Consider the following 14,628-nt stretch of genomic DNA (forward strand, 5'->3'; position numbering starts at 1 on the left):
TGACTTGATATTGAGTTGATGATATTGAATCAGCATTTCAGCTCTTTATATCCCCACCCATAGAGAAGATAATCTTCGACATGACCAACTTGGTGGGGAGGCGTGTCTTTCAAGATAAATGGAAGCCACTGGATCCAACTGACTTGCATGCTTACATTGGAATTCTGGTGTTAGCTGGTGTATACAGGTCAAAGGGTGACACCAGAGCTGGTCAATGCGAGAGAGACAAACTTGCAGTGATCAGAGATGTTTGGGATAAATGGGTTGAAATCCTGCCTTTATTGTATAATCCTGGCCCCCATGTTACTGTCGATGAGCGACTTGTTCCATTCAGTGGATGCTCTTCTTTTCGACAGTATATGCCAAACAAGCCTGCGAAATATGGCATCTAAATATGGACAGCCTGTGATGCAAAATCCAGTTTTGCGTGGAACTTGCAAGTATATACTGGAAAGCCACCTGGAGGAGCACCTGAGAAGAATCAGAATGTGTGAGGTATTGGAGATGACTGAAGGGCTGCAAGGTCATAACATCACATGTGACAACTTCTTTACATCCTACCGTCTTGGAGATGAACTTCAGGAGAGAAAGCTGACTATCTTGGGAACAGTCAGAAAAAATAAGCCAGAACTTCCCAGTGAGATTCTGAAGATGCAAGGAAGACCTCTGCATTATATAGTGCTGGAATTGTATCTCTTCTAAATGGTTGTATAATCTAAAATAAAGTTCTTATTGGTTTAACTTCATTTTTGACTGTTTAGAGTGGATTGACACAATACGGGTAAAAATGACCCGCAACATAATAAATGTATTTCTTTCTCACCATAATACAAGGGTTAAGTAAATTATCCTTAACTTCTCATACATCTAAACATGGCCCTTACCCTAATTTTACCTTTAACCTCCACCAAAAACCCTAAAACCACAATCACCCTACTCCGAAACCTAGCCCTGGTCCTCCTCCTAACCCTAACACATTTTGACAATCAACACTGGACTTCCACCAGAGTTTTTTAAAGTCTTGAACATCTATAGATCATCTAAATTGAGCTTCTGTGTTAAACCTTCGTGCTTGTGTCTTTGAAGCGTTTCATCTACTCAAAGTGGAGTTATGAAATAACTAAGCCCCTCCTCCCTAATCTAACATCCTGTCAATTCCATCACTACCTTCTTTACGTATCTACGACAAGTCTGCGCAACCCTCTACCACCCCGTCACCTCCCTTTTAACCCTGGCATCTATCATTCCTGGCTCCATGTATCAGAGGGGGGGGGACTGGCTTCCTACCACTACGCTGAAGCCCCCCAAACTCCAGCCCAAAGTTCTCGGCCCTCTCTTACAGTTTTGTCCCAAATCATCATAAGCTGAAGACAGGGTCTGAACTTGCAAACTGTCTATTGGCAGATTTGAAGTTCATAAGTGCATTATTTCTTTTCTATTTATGTGTTACTGAAATTAGATACTTCCAAGTAAACAGTAGATATTTTTATATTAGTGTTTGTTATAGAGTGGGATCAATAAAGTATTTCTGATTCTGATATCAAGTATATCCCTATTATAACCATATAATAATCTCAAAATGACAAAAATATTAGATAGCTGGACTTGAAGTAAGACAGTTCCACCTGCCTAAACATGTGGCTTTATTTCAAGTTCACACTGAATTTGACAATGTCTGTTTTTCAGCTCCGAGCCAGCCTCCAGGAAACGTTGAGTGGAACCTGACAAACTCAAAGATCTTTTTGAATTGGGAGCATGTAAAGGCAATGGACAATGAATCGGAAGTAACGGGCTACAAGGTGAGATAAGTTCATTCTTTAGCATTTTAATAGGAACGAGCAGCATTTCTGAAATCAGCATCATACATATTCCTCACTTTCATTTTATCTGTTTTGCTCTTTTCAATGTTCTTTCTTTCAAGAAAATGTATTCCTTGCGTGCCCTCGTAAATTGCATAAACACCTTTGCTGTGCATATCTCAAGTATGGGTTTGTGTTGTTGTCAAAGGAAGCTTTCTCTTGCAGTTCTGCTTTGAAGACGTGTCTGGTGAATCTCTGGTGAAACTCTTAACACCATCTCTTCCCTCCTGTGTTAGTAATTTATGCACATAAATTTGTTGAACGGAAGCGTTTTGTTATTTGCTAACAAATTAAAATGAACGTCACTGGAAATTTACACCATGTACAGGCTGCTTGGTTACCACGGTGAGACTAGAACTCTTATTCATGCAAAATTTAAAGATGTAAGGCAAAGTGAAAGCATTGTATTTATATATATATATATATATATATATATATATATATATATATATATATATATATATATATATGTATATTATATTATAATTTCTAGAAATGGGATGCTTTCACTTTGTCTTACTATGTATGAATATGTCACTATTGTATATGCAATATGTACAGCAGTCTTGCTTTGTTGGCCTCCTCGCTGGGTGAAAGGTGAAGAGATGTAAGCAGAATCATTCAGAGTGGGAACTTGGTGTGAAAACTGTGGAGAAACTTACAGACTGATTTCCTTACAGCAGTGGTGATTGACGCCAGGTGTCTGACTCCCTGACTACAACACAGATATAGCCATTTTATTTCCTATCCAAATCCACTTGTGAAGCTGTTGTGAAGTGATGATGATGGTGAAATAGTGGAGAATTTAAAAATCAGACCTTTTTTTCTGGCACAACATCCTACATGTATCCCTCCACCCTGAATGGATTTTAAAAAGACACTCTAGTGTCATGGCGGATTAGGCCAGACACAGAGGGATGAACACTCGCAGAGATGGACTCAATGCAAGTAGTTAATTTAACCAAAACAAGACAAACAAAAGGGGCCAAGTGAGACAAACGATGCAGCAGCTAAAGGGCATAAACATGAACACAGTGATCAACACAACCAGAACATGGCAAATAAGAAGACGAAAAAAACAGACCTGAGACCGGGGGTTCAGCTGGGGAACCAGCTACCTGGCAAGAACGGCTAGGCCGACCCAACCTGGGACTGCTGCGTGGCAGAGGGTCACCTAGTTGGAACGTGGGTAGTAGAGCAGGATCGAGAGTCATGGGAATCTTTCCGTGAGAAGCGAGCGAACCTCGCTGGAAGCTCGAACAGAGTCGAGCCGAAGCTGGCCTAAACACTCTATGGAAATGGATGGGAACCTCTCGGGCAACCTCAAGGTTCCTAGACCATTAACCACATAATTCTCAGCGTCGAACAGAGCGTCAGCGCCCCTTAAATACCCCCCGTCTCAGGTGAAACACATCAACTAAACAAGACATGACAAACCTGAATCAAAACACGTGAACAAGAACATGGCTGATACCGAGGGGCTGACATCTACTCACAAAACTATTCTCTAATAAAAAAAAAACTAAAACTTTTCTATGTTTTTTAACTAAACTTTTAACTATGGTTAAAGCTCTATCTGCACTCTGTTTGAGCTGAAAGGTGGAGGGTGAGTGGGGGTGAATGAGAACAAGCATTGGTTGCCATGACTCTAAAACACATATAGCCATTTTATTGGCTATCCAAACCCACTAGTGAAGCTACACGTGTCTTCTGAGTTTTGTATGGAATGACGATGATGGGAAAATAGTTGCAAATTTAAAAATCTGATGTTTTTTTCAGGGACTATTTTGTCGCACTATACCTCACATGTATCCCTCCACCCTGACTGGATTTTAAAAAGACACTCTAGTCACAAAATCTTCTCACAACTATGGTTAAAGCTCTATCTGCGCTCTGTTTGAGCCAAAAGGTGGAGGGTCAGTGGAGGTTTGGTGTGAAATTTATTGACTCTACTTTCTTTACAGTGGTGGTGAATGAGAACAAACATTGGTTGCCATGACTTTAAAACATTTTATTTCTTATCCAAACCCAGAAGTGAACCTACATGTTTTGGATTGGATTTTTTGGGACTATTTGACCGCACTACGCTCTTCACCTTGAATACATCTTTAGAAAGTATTTTAGTGTCAGTGTCTCAGGCATCAGATGAGGGGTTAAGAGGCATTGTTAGGAAGGCGCTGTTTCCTGTGTTTGGTGTTCACTGCATAAGCTTAGTGCTAGCTAATGCATATTGATAGGAAGAACCGGAGGATTGCTGCACAATGGTGCACAGAAAATTCTCATGCTGTTGCGCTGTTCCGAATCCTGGAGATAGAAGTGGAGGAGGCTGCCGAGACTGTTCAGTGCTACCTCCCATGCAGAGAGGGAAGCTGGTGTTCCGCCAAGTTGTGCTATCTTGTCAAAGCGAGCTACCAAAGTGTATATTTACAGATACAGATGCCTAAATGATCTTATGATATCATACCTACTGTTTTATTTAGGCATCTGTACCTGTGAATGTACACTGTGGTAGCACGCTTTGACAAGGTAGCACAACTCGACAGAACATGGAGCATGCACAGAGTGCTAAGTAGCACGTATTGATGGGTAGCACAAATCGACAGAACACATGGATGCTTTGTGGTTTAAGGTTGTTGAGTTTATAGGAGTGTTTAGTGAGGTTGTTTATAGACTAGTATCTCCTAGTGGACAGTGTTTGTAGACTAATATATCTGAGTCTACAATGTTTATAGACTAACATGTCCTAGTCAACAGTATTCATAGACTAACTTATCCTAGTCTACAGTGTTTATAGACTAACATATCTAAGTCAACAGTGTTTATAGACTAACTTATCCTAGTCAACAGTGATTATAGACATATCTACTAGTGTGCAGTGTTCATAGACTAATGTCTCCTAGTCTACAATGATTATAGATTAACATATCTAAGTCAACAGTGGTTATAGACTCATGTCTCCTAGTCTACAGTGTTTATAGACTAATATCTCTTAGTGTACAGTGTTTATAGACTAATGTCACCTAGTGTACAGTGTTAATAGACTAATGTCTTATAGTCTACAGTGTTTATAGACTAACTTATCCTAGTCAACAGTGTTTATAGACTTATGTTTCCTAGTGTACAGTGTTTATAGACTAATATCTTCTAGTGTACAGTGTTTATAGACTAATATCTTCTAGTTTACAGTGTTTATAGACTAACTTATTCTAGTCAACAGTGTTTATAGACTTATGTTTCCTAGTTAACAATGTCTATAGACTAATTTCTCCTAGTCTGCAGTGTTTATAGACTAACATATCCTAGTCTACAATGTTTATAGACTTATATCTCCTAGTGTACAGTGTTTATAGACTAATATCTTCTAGTGTACAGTGTTTATAGACTAATATCTTCTAGTTTACAGTGTTTATAGACTAACTTATCCTAGTCAACAGTGTTTATAGAGTAATATCTCTGTGTACAGTTTTTATAGACTAATGTTTCTTAGTGTACAGTGTTTATAGACTAATATCTTCTAGTTTACAGTGTTTATAGACTAACTTATCCTAGTCAACAATGTTTATAGAGTAATATCTCTTCGTGTACAGTTTTTATAGACTAATGTATCTTAGTGTACAGTGTTTATAGACTAATATCTTATAGTCTACAGTGTTTATAGACAACTTATCCTAGTTAACAATGTCTATAGACTAATATCTCTTAGTCTACAGTGTTTATAGACTAATGAATCCATATGTACAGTGTTTATAGACTTACAACTTTAACAATCAAGTTAACGTCTGCCTCTTGTGAGAGACCCCAGAGGACATCACAGGGTCCTTATAGCCATTTATTTACTGTCCAAAACCCACCGGTAAACCTACACAAGGCCCTCCTGTGGGAAGTGCAGGAGATGGGCCTCTCACTGGAGAAAATTAAGAAATACGAAAAGCTTTTTTTAAAAGTGATTATTTTCTTTCATTTTAAATAAATCCGTTTTAGTTTGTGCGAGAATTGCAAATTTAATTTGCGTCCAGTTTCTAAATGTAGCTTCTGGCTTGAAAACGAAACTCATAATTACTTCCTGACATGTTGATTTAACCCAGACTGAACGGAACAGCGCTCCAAACTTTACCTTGTGATTACAATTCTGTGTAAAAGTGGGCTGCTAACGACCTACTAATGGGTAACAAGCCGTGTTTTAGCACTTCCATATTTATGGGTATTATTTGCTTTGTGTTGACTTTGCTGGTCTGAATGCCCACTGCAGTGTTTGCTAATCAGGCTGTTTGGACAATGCTGGCGGGGTGCAGAGCCAATTGGCTCCTGAACTCTATTTGAGCTGAAAGGTGAAATAAGTTCAGGCTAGTTTCATTAGCTGAGGGTACCAGTACCATTAGCATTAGCATTTTTCAGTTTATATCAAAGACTTTGCTGGCTTTAATATGTCAAGTTACATAATTTTGTGTTTCTGTGTAATGATGAGATGTAGGCCGTCGTTAAGAGAGGAGAGTTGGGGTAAGTAGAGAAACTTACAGACTCCTATTACTTTACGTTGGTCGCCATGACTATAATACGGATACAGCCCATATTTTATTTCCTATCCAAACCCACCAGTGCAGCTACACGAGTCTTCTGAGTTTTATACGGAATGATGATGATGATGATGATGATGATGGTAAAATAGTGAATAGAGAATCTCAACTAATGCAGTTTTCTTTAGGGACTACTTTCTGTAGCTGCACTACACCCTGCAGCATGTATCCCTCCACCATTTTAATGATCTGATTTTAAAAGCAGGTTCTAGAGCCGAGCTCTTCTCAGAACTCTGGTAGAACAGTGTCTCAGGCATCAGGCAGCGTCTTCATCACCATTAGGTGAAGAACTTTCTGTGAGGAGCTTTTATTAGAGCTTCAGACGTGTGCTTCACCACTAAATTTTCCCTGTAAACAGCTCTGACTTACATTTCTTTAGAACAGAGCGTTTTAAAAAGTTTTTAAAGTGATTATTTTCTTTCATTTTAAATTAATCTTTTTTTAGTTTGTGCCAGAATTGCCTTTTTTATTCCTGTTTAATTTGTGTCCAGTTTCTAAATGTAGCTTCTGGCTTGAAAACGAAACTCATAATTACTTCCTGACATGTTGATTTAACCCAGACTGAACATGACAGCGCTCCAAACTTTACCTTGTGATTACAATTCTGTGTAAAAGTGGGCTGCTAACGACCTACTAATGGGTAACAAGCCGTGTTTTAGCGCTTCTATATTTATGGGTATTATTTGCTTTGTGTTGACTTTGCTAGTCTGAATGCCCACTGCAGTGTTTGCTAATCAGGCTGTTTGGACAATGCTGGCGGGGTGCAGAGCCAATTGGCTCTGTAACTATAGCCCAAGAGCCAGCAGGGGCCAGTCTGTCCTCTTGACCAATTCAAAGCCTTGACCCAAAATGAGTCATAGTGACAGTTCGAGCGGCGGTATTAGTATTAGTTCGGCTCTGAGCTTCTGCTTAAGCTGTCTGATAGGTTGGCTGGCCTCAGTTAAATGCAATTTGGTGCATGTTCACATGCGTTCGGAGAAATAATGAATGCATACTTGTAAAACAAGTGTGGGAATACCATTATCCCTCTTAATCCTGGTCTTCCGGGGTAAACCACTTTTTGCTAATATTGTAAATACCTTAGATTAGCCTGAATGTTCACTTTAATCTCCCTGTGTCAGACTCTCATAAAGCACATGTTGGGAAATGAGTCCCTTTGCCCAGTGTTATGAATACAGCTCAAGCAGATCTCTGAGCCTTGTTTTTACATTTCACATTTCACCGTTCGGCTGCTGTTCTGAAAAGCGCAGCCTTGTTCATGGCTACGTCTGAACCAGTGCACAAGCTTGCCGTAAAAAAAAAAGAGAATAAAAAGACAAAGAATAAAAAAGGCCTTTTTTTAGTGCATTAATCTGATGCGGAGGGTTGGGAGCTAATTGAGGATGACCTCACTCGGCTGTGGGTTCTTTGTAGTTGGTAAGAACAGCTGGAAATCTGTGATGTTATCCTGTTTCTGGAGCTTCTGGCTGGCTTTTCTGAACCCTCTCTGCTCTCGCAGCTTCACAGGGGGAGCAAAATATCACCTTCCAATATTCATTTGCAGTTCAGGCTGCTCTCAGCACACAACCTGTATAATGTAATCAATAACTATAAATTGTATAGCCTATACAGGCGTGAAAGAATATCAGAATGCCAGCTATTTGTTTTAGTCTGTCAATCTAGAAAAGATTTATAAATGATTTATGGATTAAGTAGCGTTTTTCCCCAAGACCACAGAGCATTGCTCAGCATACTAATCACCCGTCTAGCGCCCCGAGAGTTCACTCTGAAGTAGAAGTGGTCTCGATTTCAGCTTTGTTTTTACATTTACTTCAGTTTTGTTTGTGTAGCGCTTTTTAGAATAGAGGTTCTCGCAAAGAAGGGTTACGAAATCCCTAAAGATTGTTGAAAGGGAACCAAGGAGAACATTGCTCCTAGTGGAATTACAAACATGTTCACAATGTCTTTCTACAGATATGAAGATTAAGCTGTCAGTGTTCTGGATTCTCCAAGATGTCTGACTAGTAAACCCTCAGAGTGATTCACAATTCATAATTTGATTGACAGCACAGTAGTGTCTCGATTCTGAACAAAAACAATGCTTAAATATGTGCCTTAAGGTAATACTCTAGTAATATTAATATCTTATAATAAGTATTATAGAAGCTCCTCCTGTAGGAGTAATATGTAAGTGTCCCAATACTTTTGTCCATACAATGTATATAAAAGAAAATAACATTATAAAATATTATGGATTATACGAATCCTACAGGAGGAGCTTCTAAGCCCATTCTAACCCCAAAGGCATAAATGGAATTGGTCTTTGTTGGAGTAACTGCCTCTACTGTCCAGAGAAGAAGAAGGCTTTCTACTAGATTTGGGAGGAGCATTGCTGTGAGGATTTGATTGTGTTCAGCAACAAGAGCAGTTAGTGATGTCAGGATGTTGGATGATCACCACACCACCACAACATCTCACCTCATCCCAAAAGTACTGGATGGAGCTCCACAATCTATCATTCCAAAGAACACAGTTCTTCCACTGCTCCACAGCTTTCTACAGTTCTCTACAGAAATTAGACAAGCAGTGTGTGTGTGTGTGTGCATTTGCACATCTGTGTCCACAATGGATATAACTTTGAGGATCTGAAGGCATTTTTGTGTTTGTCTGAATGTTGGCTTGCACAAGCATCTGTTCGCTGGTGTGGCGGGGGGAGCTGGGGATCTGGTGCTTTCCTCAGAGCGCGTGGGACTTATAGGATTATGGGGTTAGATTTAAGGGGGGAGGGGCTTCAGACATGTTCCACCACCTGAAATCTAATTATTTCCTATCTAATAACTCCACTTATCTGATGGGGCAGTGTTGGCCAGATCTAACCAGGTCTTTTGTGTTTTTTGGGGCTGGTTTCATTCCCTCATTCTCCAAATTGATTTTCTCTTACAGTAGGGGTCCCTTGCAGTGTTCAGTGTAAACTGCATACCATAATAGTGCTTGCATGGCATACAATAACACTCTCACAAAATGACCCACAATTGCACACTCTTCACACTGCAGATATGTGCCACAGCTTGGAGAATGGAATATCAGCTGTGGCGTGACACATGTTTCTGTATGTGTTGTATAGAATGCATCACAGATGTGTTACTCGACACTCACAGAGGTGTCATGGAAATCTATATTAAAATACCTGTACAGCATCTGCTGCTCATCTCATTTTGATGTGGACGTATGGCAAGCTCTCAACTTCACATCCTGCAAACATATTCTCTCATGGTATGAAAACGGCTACAGGCTGCCATTGTCTTCCAGTTTTGCCTTTGTTCATATTATCAGTATTATCATACAGCCAGTTGTTGATCAAAAATTCAATGATTTATTTAATTTCCAGTCACGACAGTCATTGAATAAAAGGTTTCCAGTTTTCCAGATTTTCCAGCATCAGGAAAGACTCGGCAACGAACATTTAGACATTGAGACTCAACATTAGAACTGAATCTAAGATCAGATCTGAATCTAAGATCAGATCTTTGAGAGTTTTAAAGGAACTTGAAATCCAGTCCTGGGTTTTAGAGGTATGACATTTAGGCTGCATTCACTCAGCAGGTAGTGGGTCTTCAAGTGGACCAAATCCGATTTCCTCACCAAATCCAATGTTTTTTTCAATCTTTTTAATGTGACCTATATCCAGTCTTCTGAACAGGTCACAGTCCTAAGTCGGTTTTATCTTCTCCAGCATCACAGGAGTGATCAAAGGATTCCAGTGGCCGACAGCTGGGCTTATCACCAAAAATGCGTTCCTGCCCTATTTAAAAAAGGGTACATTATTCGGCCACACCCACTTATTTGGTTTGTATCATTGGTTGCGTTAAAGTTAGCTTTTAAGCTTTTTACCTTCTTTTGATGCTACAGCAGCACCCTCCAGTGATCATGTTTGGCCATTTCTTTAGAAAATACTTCAGAGGGATCTGAGTGGCTCAGCAGTCTAATGGGCTCCAACTACGGGTGGGGGGGGGGTGGGGGGGGGGGTCACGAGTTTGAATCCTGAGCCATGCCGCTTTGCCATCAGCATCCAGAGCCTGAGAGAGCACAGTTGGTCATGCTCTCTCCAAGTGGGTAGATGGCACTCTCTCCCCGATCCCTCCAACAGCTATGTTGGCCGTCACAGGTATTGTTTTGCTGGGACCAGACACTTTCCTTAGAGCGTATGTGATTGATAGGATGTTAGATTAGGGGGGAGGGGCTTAAGGCATGGTCCTCCTCCCAAAATGAAGTTATTTAATAGCGGCACTTATCTGATGGTGCAATGTTGGTGGTCCACCAGGTCTTTTAGGTTCTTGGGGTGGTGTTTATTCCCTCATTTCCTCGTTTTATTGACCTTCTCCTTCCATATGCAAGTCTTGTATCCAGTTTCCTTAAAAATATCTTAACTTAATGGCTGCTTTAACTGGATATAATATAGATGTTCTCCAGCTTGCACTGTACAATGTGACATTTTGCAGCAATCAGAAGTGAAGGTGATTTGTACATTGTTATGTAGAGTGTAATAATTTTGAACTCTGTTCTGGAGGGCTTTCATTCTCTAACTGTTTTAAGTGTTTCTGGGGAGCAAAAATGAATTATACTGCTTGTGGTGCTCTCCAGGGTGTGGGCAACAGTAGTATGAACTTCACCTGCCGTGAAAAGGAAACTATATTAATCAAATTGCTCCAGGCTGAATTGGGACCAAAAGTGACCCCATAAAATGTCCATCATCAAATTCACTCAAGACCACTAAGGCAGTATTACAGCTCACTTTAAGGTACAATTAAACAATGAATTTTCAAAGAAGATCTTAAATCTCTATTATTGCACCATTATACTCCTATTATGTATCTAACGTTTAACATTACAATGTCATTTTCTAGTCACAGTGCTTGCAGAGGTGCAGTCAGGTGAGGGGAAAAAGCATGAAATCGGACTCTGTTGGATTCACTTCATCAGATTGGTTTTATTTGTGCACTTACTTATATCTCTCTCCCAACAGGTGGTGTATCATCAGAACTGGCGTAGAAGGACGAATGTGGTGGAGACCAACAGAACGTCAGTGGAGCTCCATGTTCCATCAGGAGAAGACCTGCTCATCCAGATCAAAGCCCTGAGCGACGGGGGAGATGGCAGCTATAGCAGCCCCATCCGCATACCAAAGATGTCCAGTAAGTGCCTTTTGACAGACCCAGAAATACTAAAGTTCCTAATGAGCAATGGATTATTAATTTCCATTAGATTTTAGAAGTGTGTTTCAAAAGCTGTTTCAGTCTCATATCATGAGCCACTTCCAGTTCCCACCCATATAGTCTCACACACTGAAAAATGGCACTTTGAATTTACACTTAATTGACTTAAATGTCTTTGCAAATGAAGAGAATGTGTTACATGGACACAGTTCTTACCAAAAAGTAGCAAACTTAACAAAAAGCAATTAGCAGTGTAGTGGCTAACACCACCTTCCAGACTGGGGTTCAGTTCCCTGGCCAGGCAAGCACATCACACAACACCAATAGGAGTCCTAGAGCAAGTCTCTACATTCTCCTACCTGTGAAAGTCAGCCACAAACCATAAATATAAAGAAATCAACAGTATTTATATTATCTATATGCAATCACTGGTCAAAATTCTCATTTATTTAGCTGGTTCGGTAGAGCTGGGGACGTAGTGTTAGAACTTACCCTCTAAGTGTTGGGAGCATTGCTGTTGCTGGCGGGAACTATTAATGGGTCGGTTAATTGGCAGCTGACAAATTAGGGAAAAAAGGGATAAATTCAACAAATAATTAAAAAAATGCTGTGAGCAATAAATTATTGATGTAGTAAATATAATACAAAATAAAAGTTCTATCATTTTAAAATAATTGTTCAGAAGGTCAAATAAACACTCCACTTTTAAAGAATCAGAATATTCTGGTAATTTTTTGATGGTTAAAATCATTTATGAATGTGTTTCCTTTGTTACAGGCCTGAACTCCAGAGGCTACTTCAGTTCAGCTGCAAGCAAAATGGTCCACATCCATGGAGCAGCGTTTCTTGTGCTGGTGTGGCTGCTTTTGTAGAACTTTTGCCTTCGATTAGCAGAGATTAAGAAAGAAAAAAGAAAAAAAAAAAAATCAAGGGTTAAAGTATTTAAGAGGTATATACAGGCTATGGATTTCATTTATTTATAGATAGTAAACTCAAGAATGTTGACAGAGATGCATTGCCTTACATTCGTGTTGATTCGTTTTTTGGTTTCCTTTATTGATTCTTTTTTCCTGTTTAGATTTTATGCAAAAAGGGCAGGCGTTCCTCATGCTGTTTCTGCTTAGGTTTCAGTTTCCAGTTTCAACTTAAGAGAAAACTTGAAAAATGGCTCGTACTTTGAAGTGTGGTGTATTTGGGCCTGAAAGACGTGTTTAAGAGAATGCAGAATCCGGTGGTGAATTCCCTTGACTCTTCATTAGACTCCTGCTGTTCTGGCTCATACACTAGTTTCTCCTACCAGTACAGATGTGTGAGTGTCTGGAAGAGCATGTTTGGGGTTGACACAGTCAGACCGTGAGCTGCAAGCTACATAATGCCTGAGAATAGCCAGTTCTCAACTGTAATAAACAACGAAACAACTTTTTATGGCCTCGATTACGCGAAAAGTGCTTAGCTTCCGTCACGTAATGTCTTCAGGTTTTTCAATAACGTCTCATCTACGAGTCAAACAGATGAACAAGCTGAAGTCTAATTGACGTGCTGAACAAGCTTAGTATTTTTTATTTTCTTAAGGATTTCAAACCTGTTTGAGTTAAAAAAATTTCAGATCAGATTTAGGTTCCCAGGGACAGTATAGTGAGTAAAAGTGGATGTCAGTGGGTCTTGGCATGAAAAAGTTTGGGAACTGTTAGCAAGTTAGCAACACACCCAGCCAAACTTAGCTGGAGGTCCAAATGAGGGTGTGTACCTAACTGATCTAGGAAGGTTCCTAAGTGGATTTACATGTACATTTGTTGAACAGTAATTGGAACAGAGACTGAACACCTTGACTTTAGAAGGCTGAAAAATAAACAACTAGACCCTTTTTTGGCCTCGATTACTCAAAAAGTGCTTAGATTCCGTCACGTAATGTCTTCAGGTTTTTCAATAACGTCTCATCTACGAGTCAAACAGATGAACAAGCTCAAGTCTAATTGACGAGCTGAACAAGCTGATTTTTTTTTTTATTTTCTTAAGGATTTCAAACCAATTTGAGTTAAAAATGATGATATTCAAGTATTAGAACCTATGAGCAACAGTTAGGCCTCTTACATGCCCAATGATTATCTCCAGTAGTATCTCCACAATTCAATTGGTCTGAGAACAGCCTAAGAATGGTCTAGAAATGGTCTACGATACCTCAGATGTCTTTTCCTCTCTTTATTATGCTCTCTGAATTGTGCTGGGTAATGTCTGCTTGGACTGTAGATAGAAGTGTTCTTCATTAAATACATTGTTTAGATGAAACCAGAGATGCCCTCACCAGTGATGCCCTTTTTTCGAGATAATTACATGGAATAAGAATAAAAAGCTTGTCACCTTGAAACCTTGGAATCGGTGAGAAAAAAAGAATATACTACTTAACTTGCAAATGTATGCATCTTACGTCATGTTTCTAACAACTTTGTGCTCGTGGCTGTCCATTACCACTGACCCTGGGCATCAATTAGGATTCCCTCTATTATTTTTGGCCATCAGCCTAAGAACTGCAAGACATGAATATCACAGAGATGCATTGTTTATTTGGGCTCTTTTTTCCCGTATTTTATACCTGTGTTGGAAACTGTCCTCCTGAATTCTCCTTTTCATGTTGTCGTCATTGATTTCTTACTGCTATGATCTGATTTGTCAAGTGATTTAATACTTTTGTATTAATATTTTACCCGTCTCTGTGAGATGGAACAGAAACTGAATAAAATTTCATATTGAAATTCAAAAGCTGTTTGTAACGTAATCAATTATTGAGCCTGACATCAAAGCAAACATCAACAACCGTGGCAGGTCGGCGAACTGTTTGTTTGCCTTACGGAGAATTAACTTTGCATGGCAAATCCACACTTTCCCTCCAAAAGCCTCAATGTGGCTTCAATCTGCACTTGAGCTGTTTTGATCTTGAAAAAGAGGAGCTCTGACGCTGTACGAAGCGTGCAGGAAAACTTGGATGCGGTCTGATCTACATACATG

The 14,628-nt window shown here is 39.6% G+C and overlaps 1 protein-coding gene across 1 annotated transcript in view; it reads left to right on the forward strand.

Annotated features, from left to right (window-relative positions):
• cntn6 (contactin 6) overlaps window positions 1–14,339 on the forward strand; it is a 184,701-nt gene extending 170,362 nt beyond the window's left edge. Inside the window, exons 21-23 of the mRNA XM_072684920.1 lie at window positions 1,687–1,799; window positions 11,436–11,604; window positions 12,403–14,339. Of these exons, the coding sequence (XP_072541021.1) occupies window positions 1,687–1,799; window positions 11,436–11,604; window positions 12,403–12,497 (377 nt within the window). The 3' untranslated portion in view covers window positions 12,498–14,339. The remainder of the gene's footprint in view (window positions 1–1,686; window positions 1,800–11,435; window positions 11,605–12,402) is intronic.
• Window positions 14,340–14,628: the final 289 nt, after the last annotated feature.

The sequence above is a fragment of the Salminus brasiliensis genome, chromosome 7 (assembly GCF_030463535.1).
Source record: "Salminus brasiliensis chromosome 7, fSalBra1.hap2, whole genome shotgun sequence".
NCBI lineage: Eukaryota > Metazoa > Chordata > Actinopteri > Characiformes > Bryconidae > Salminus > Salminus brasiliensis.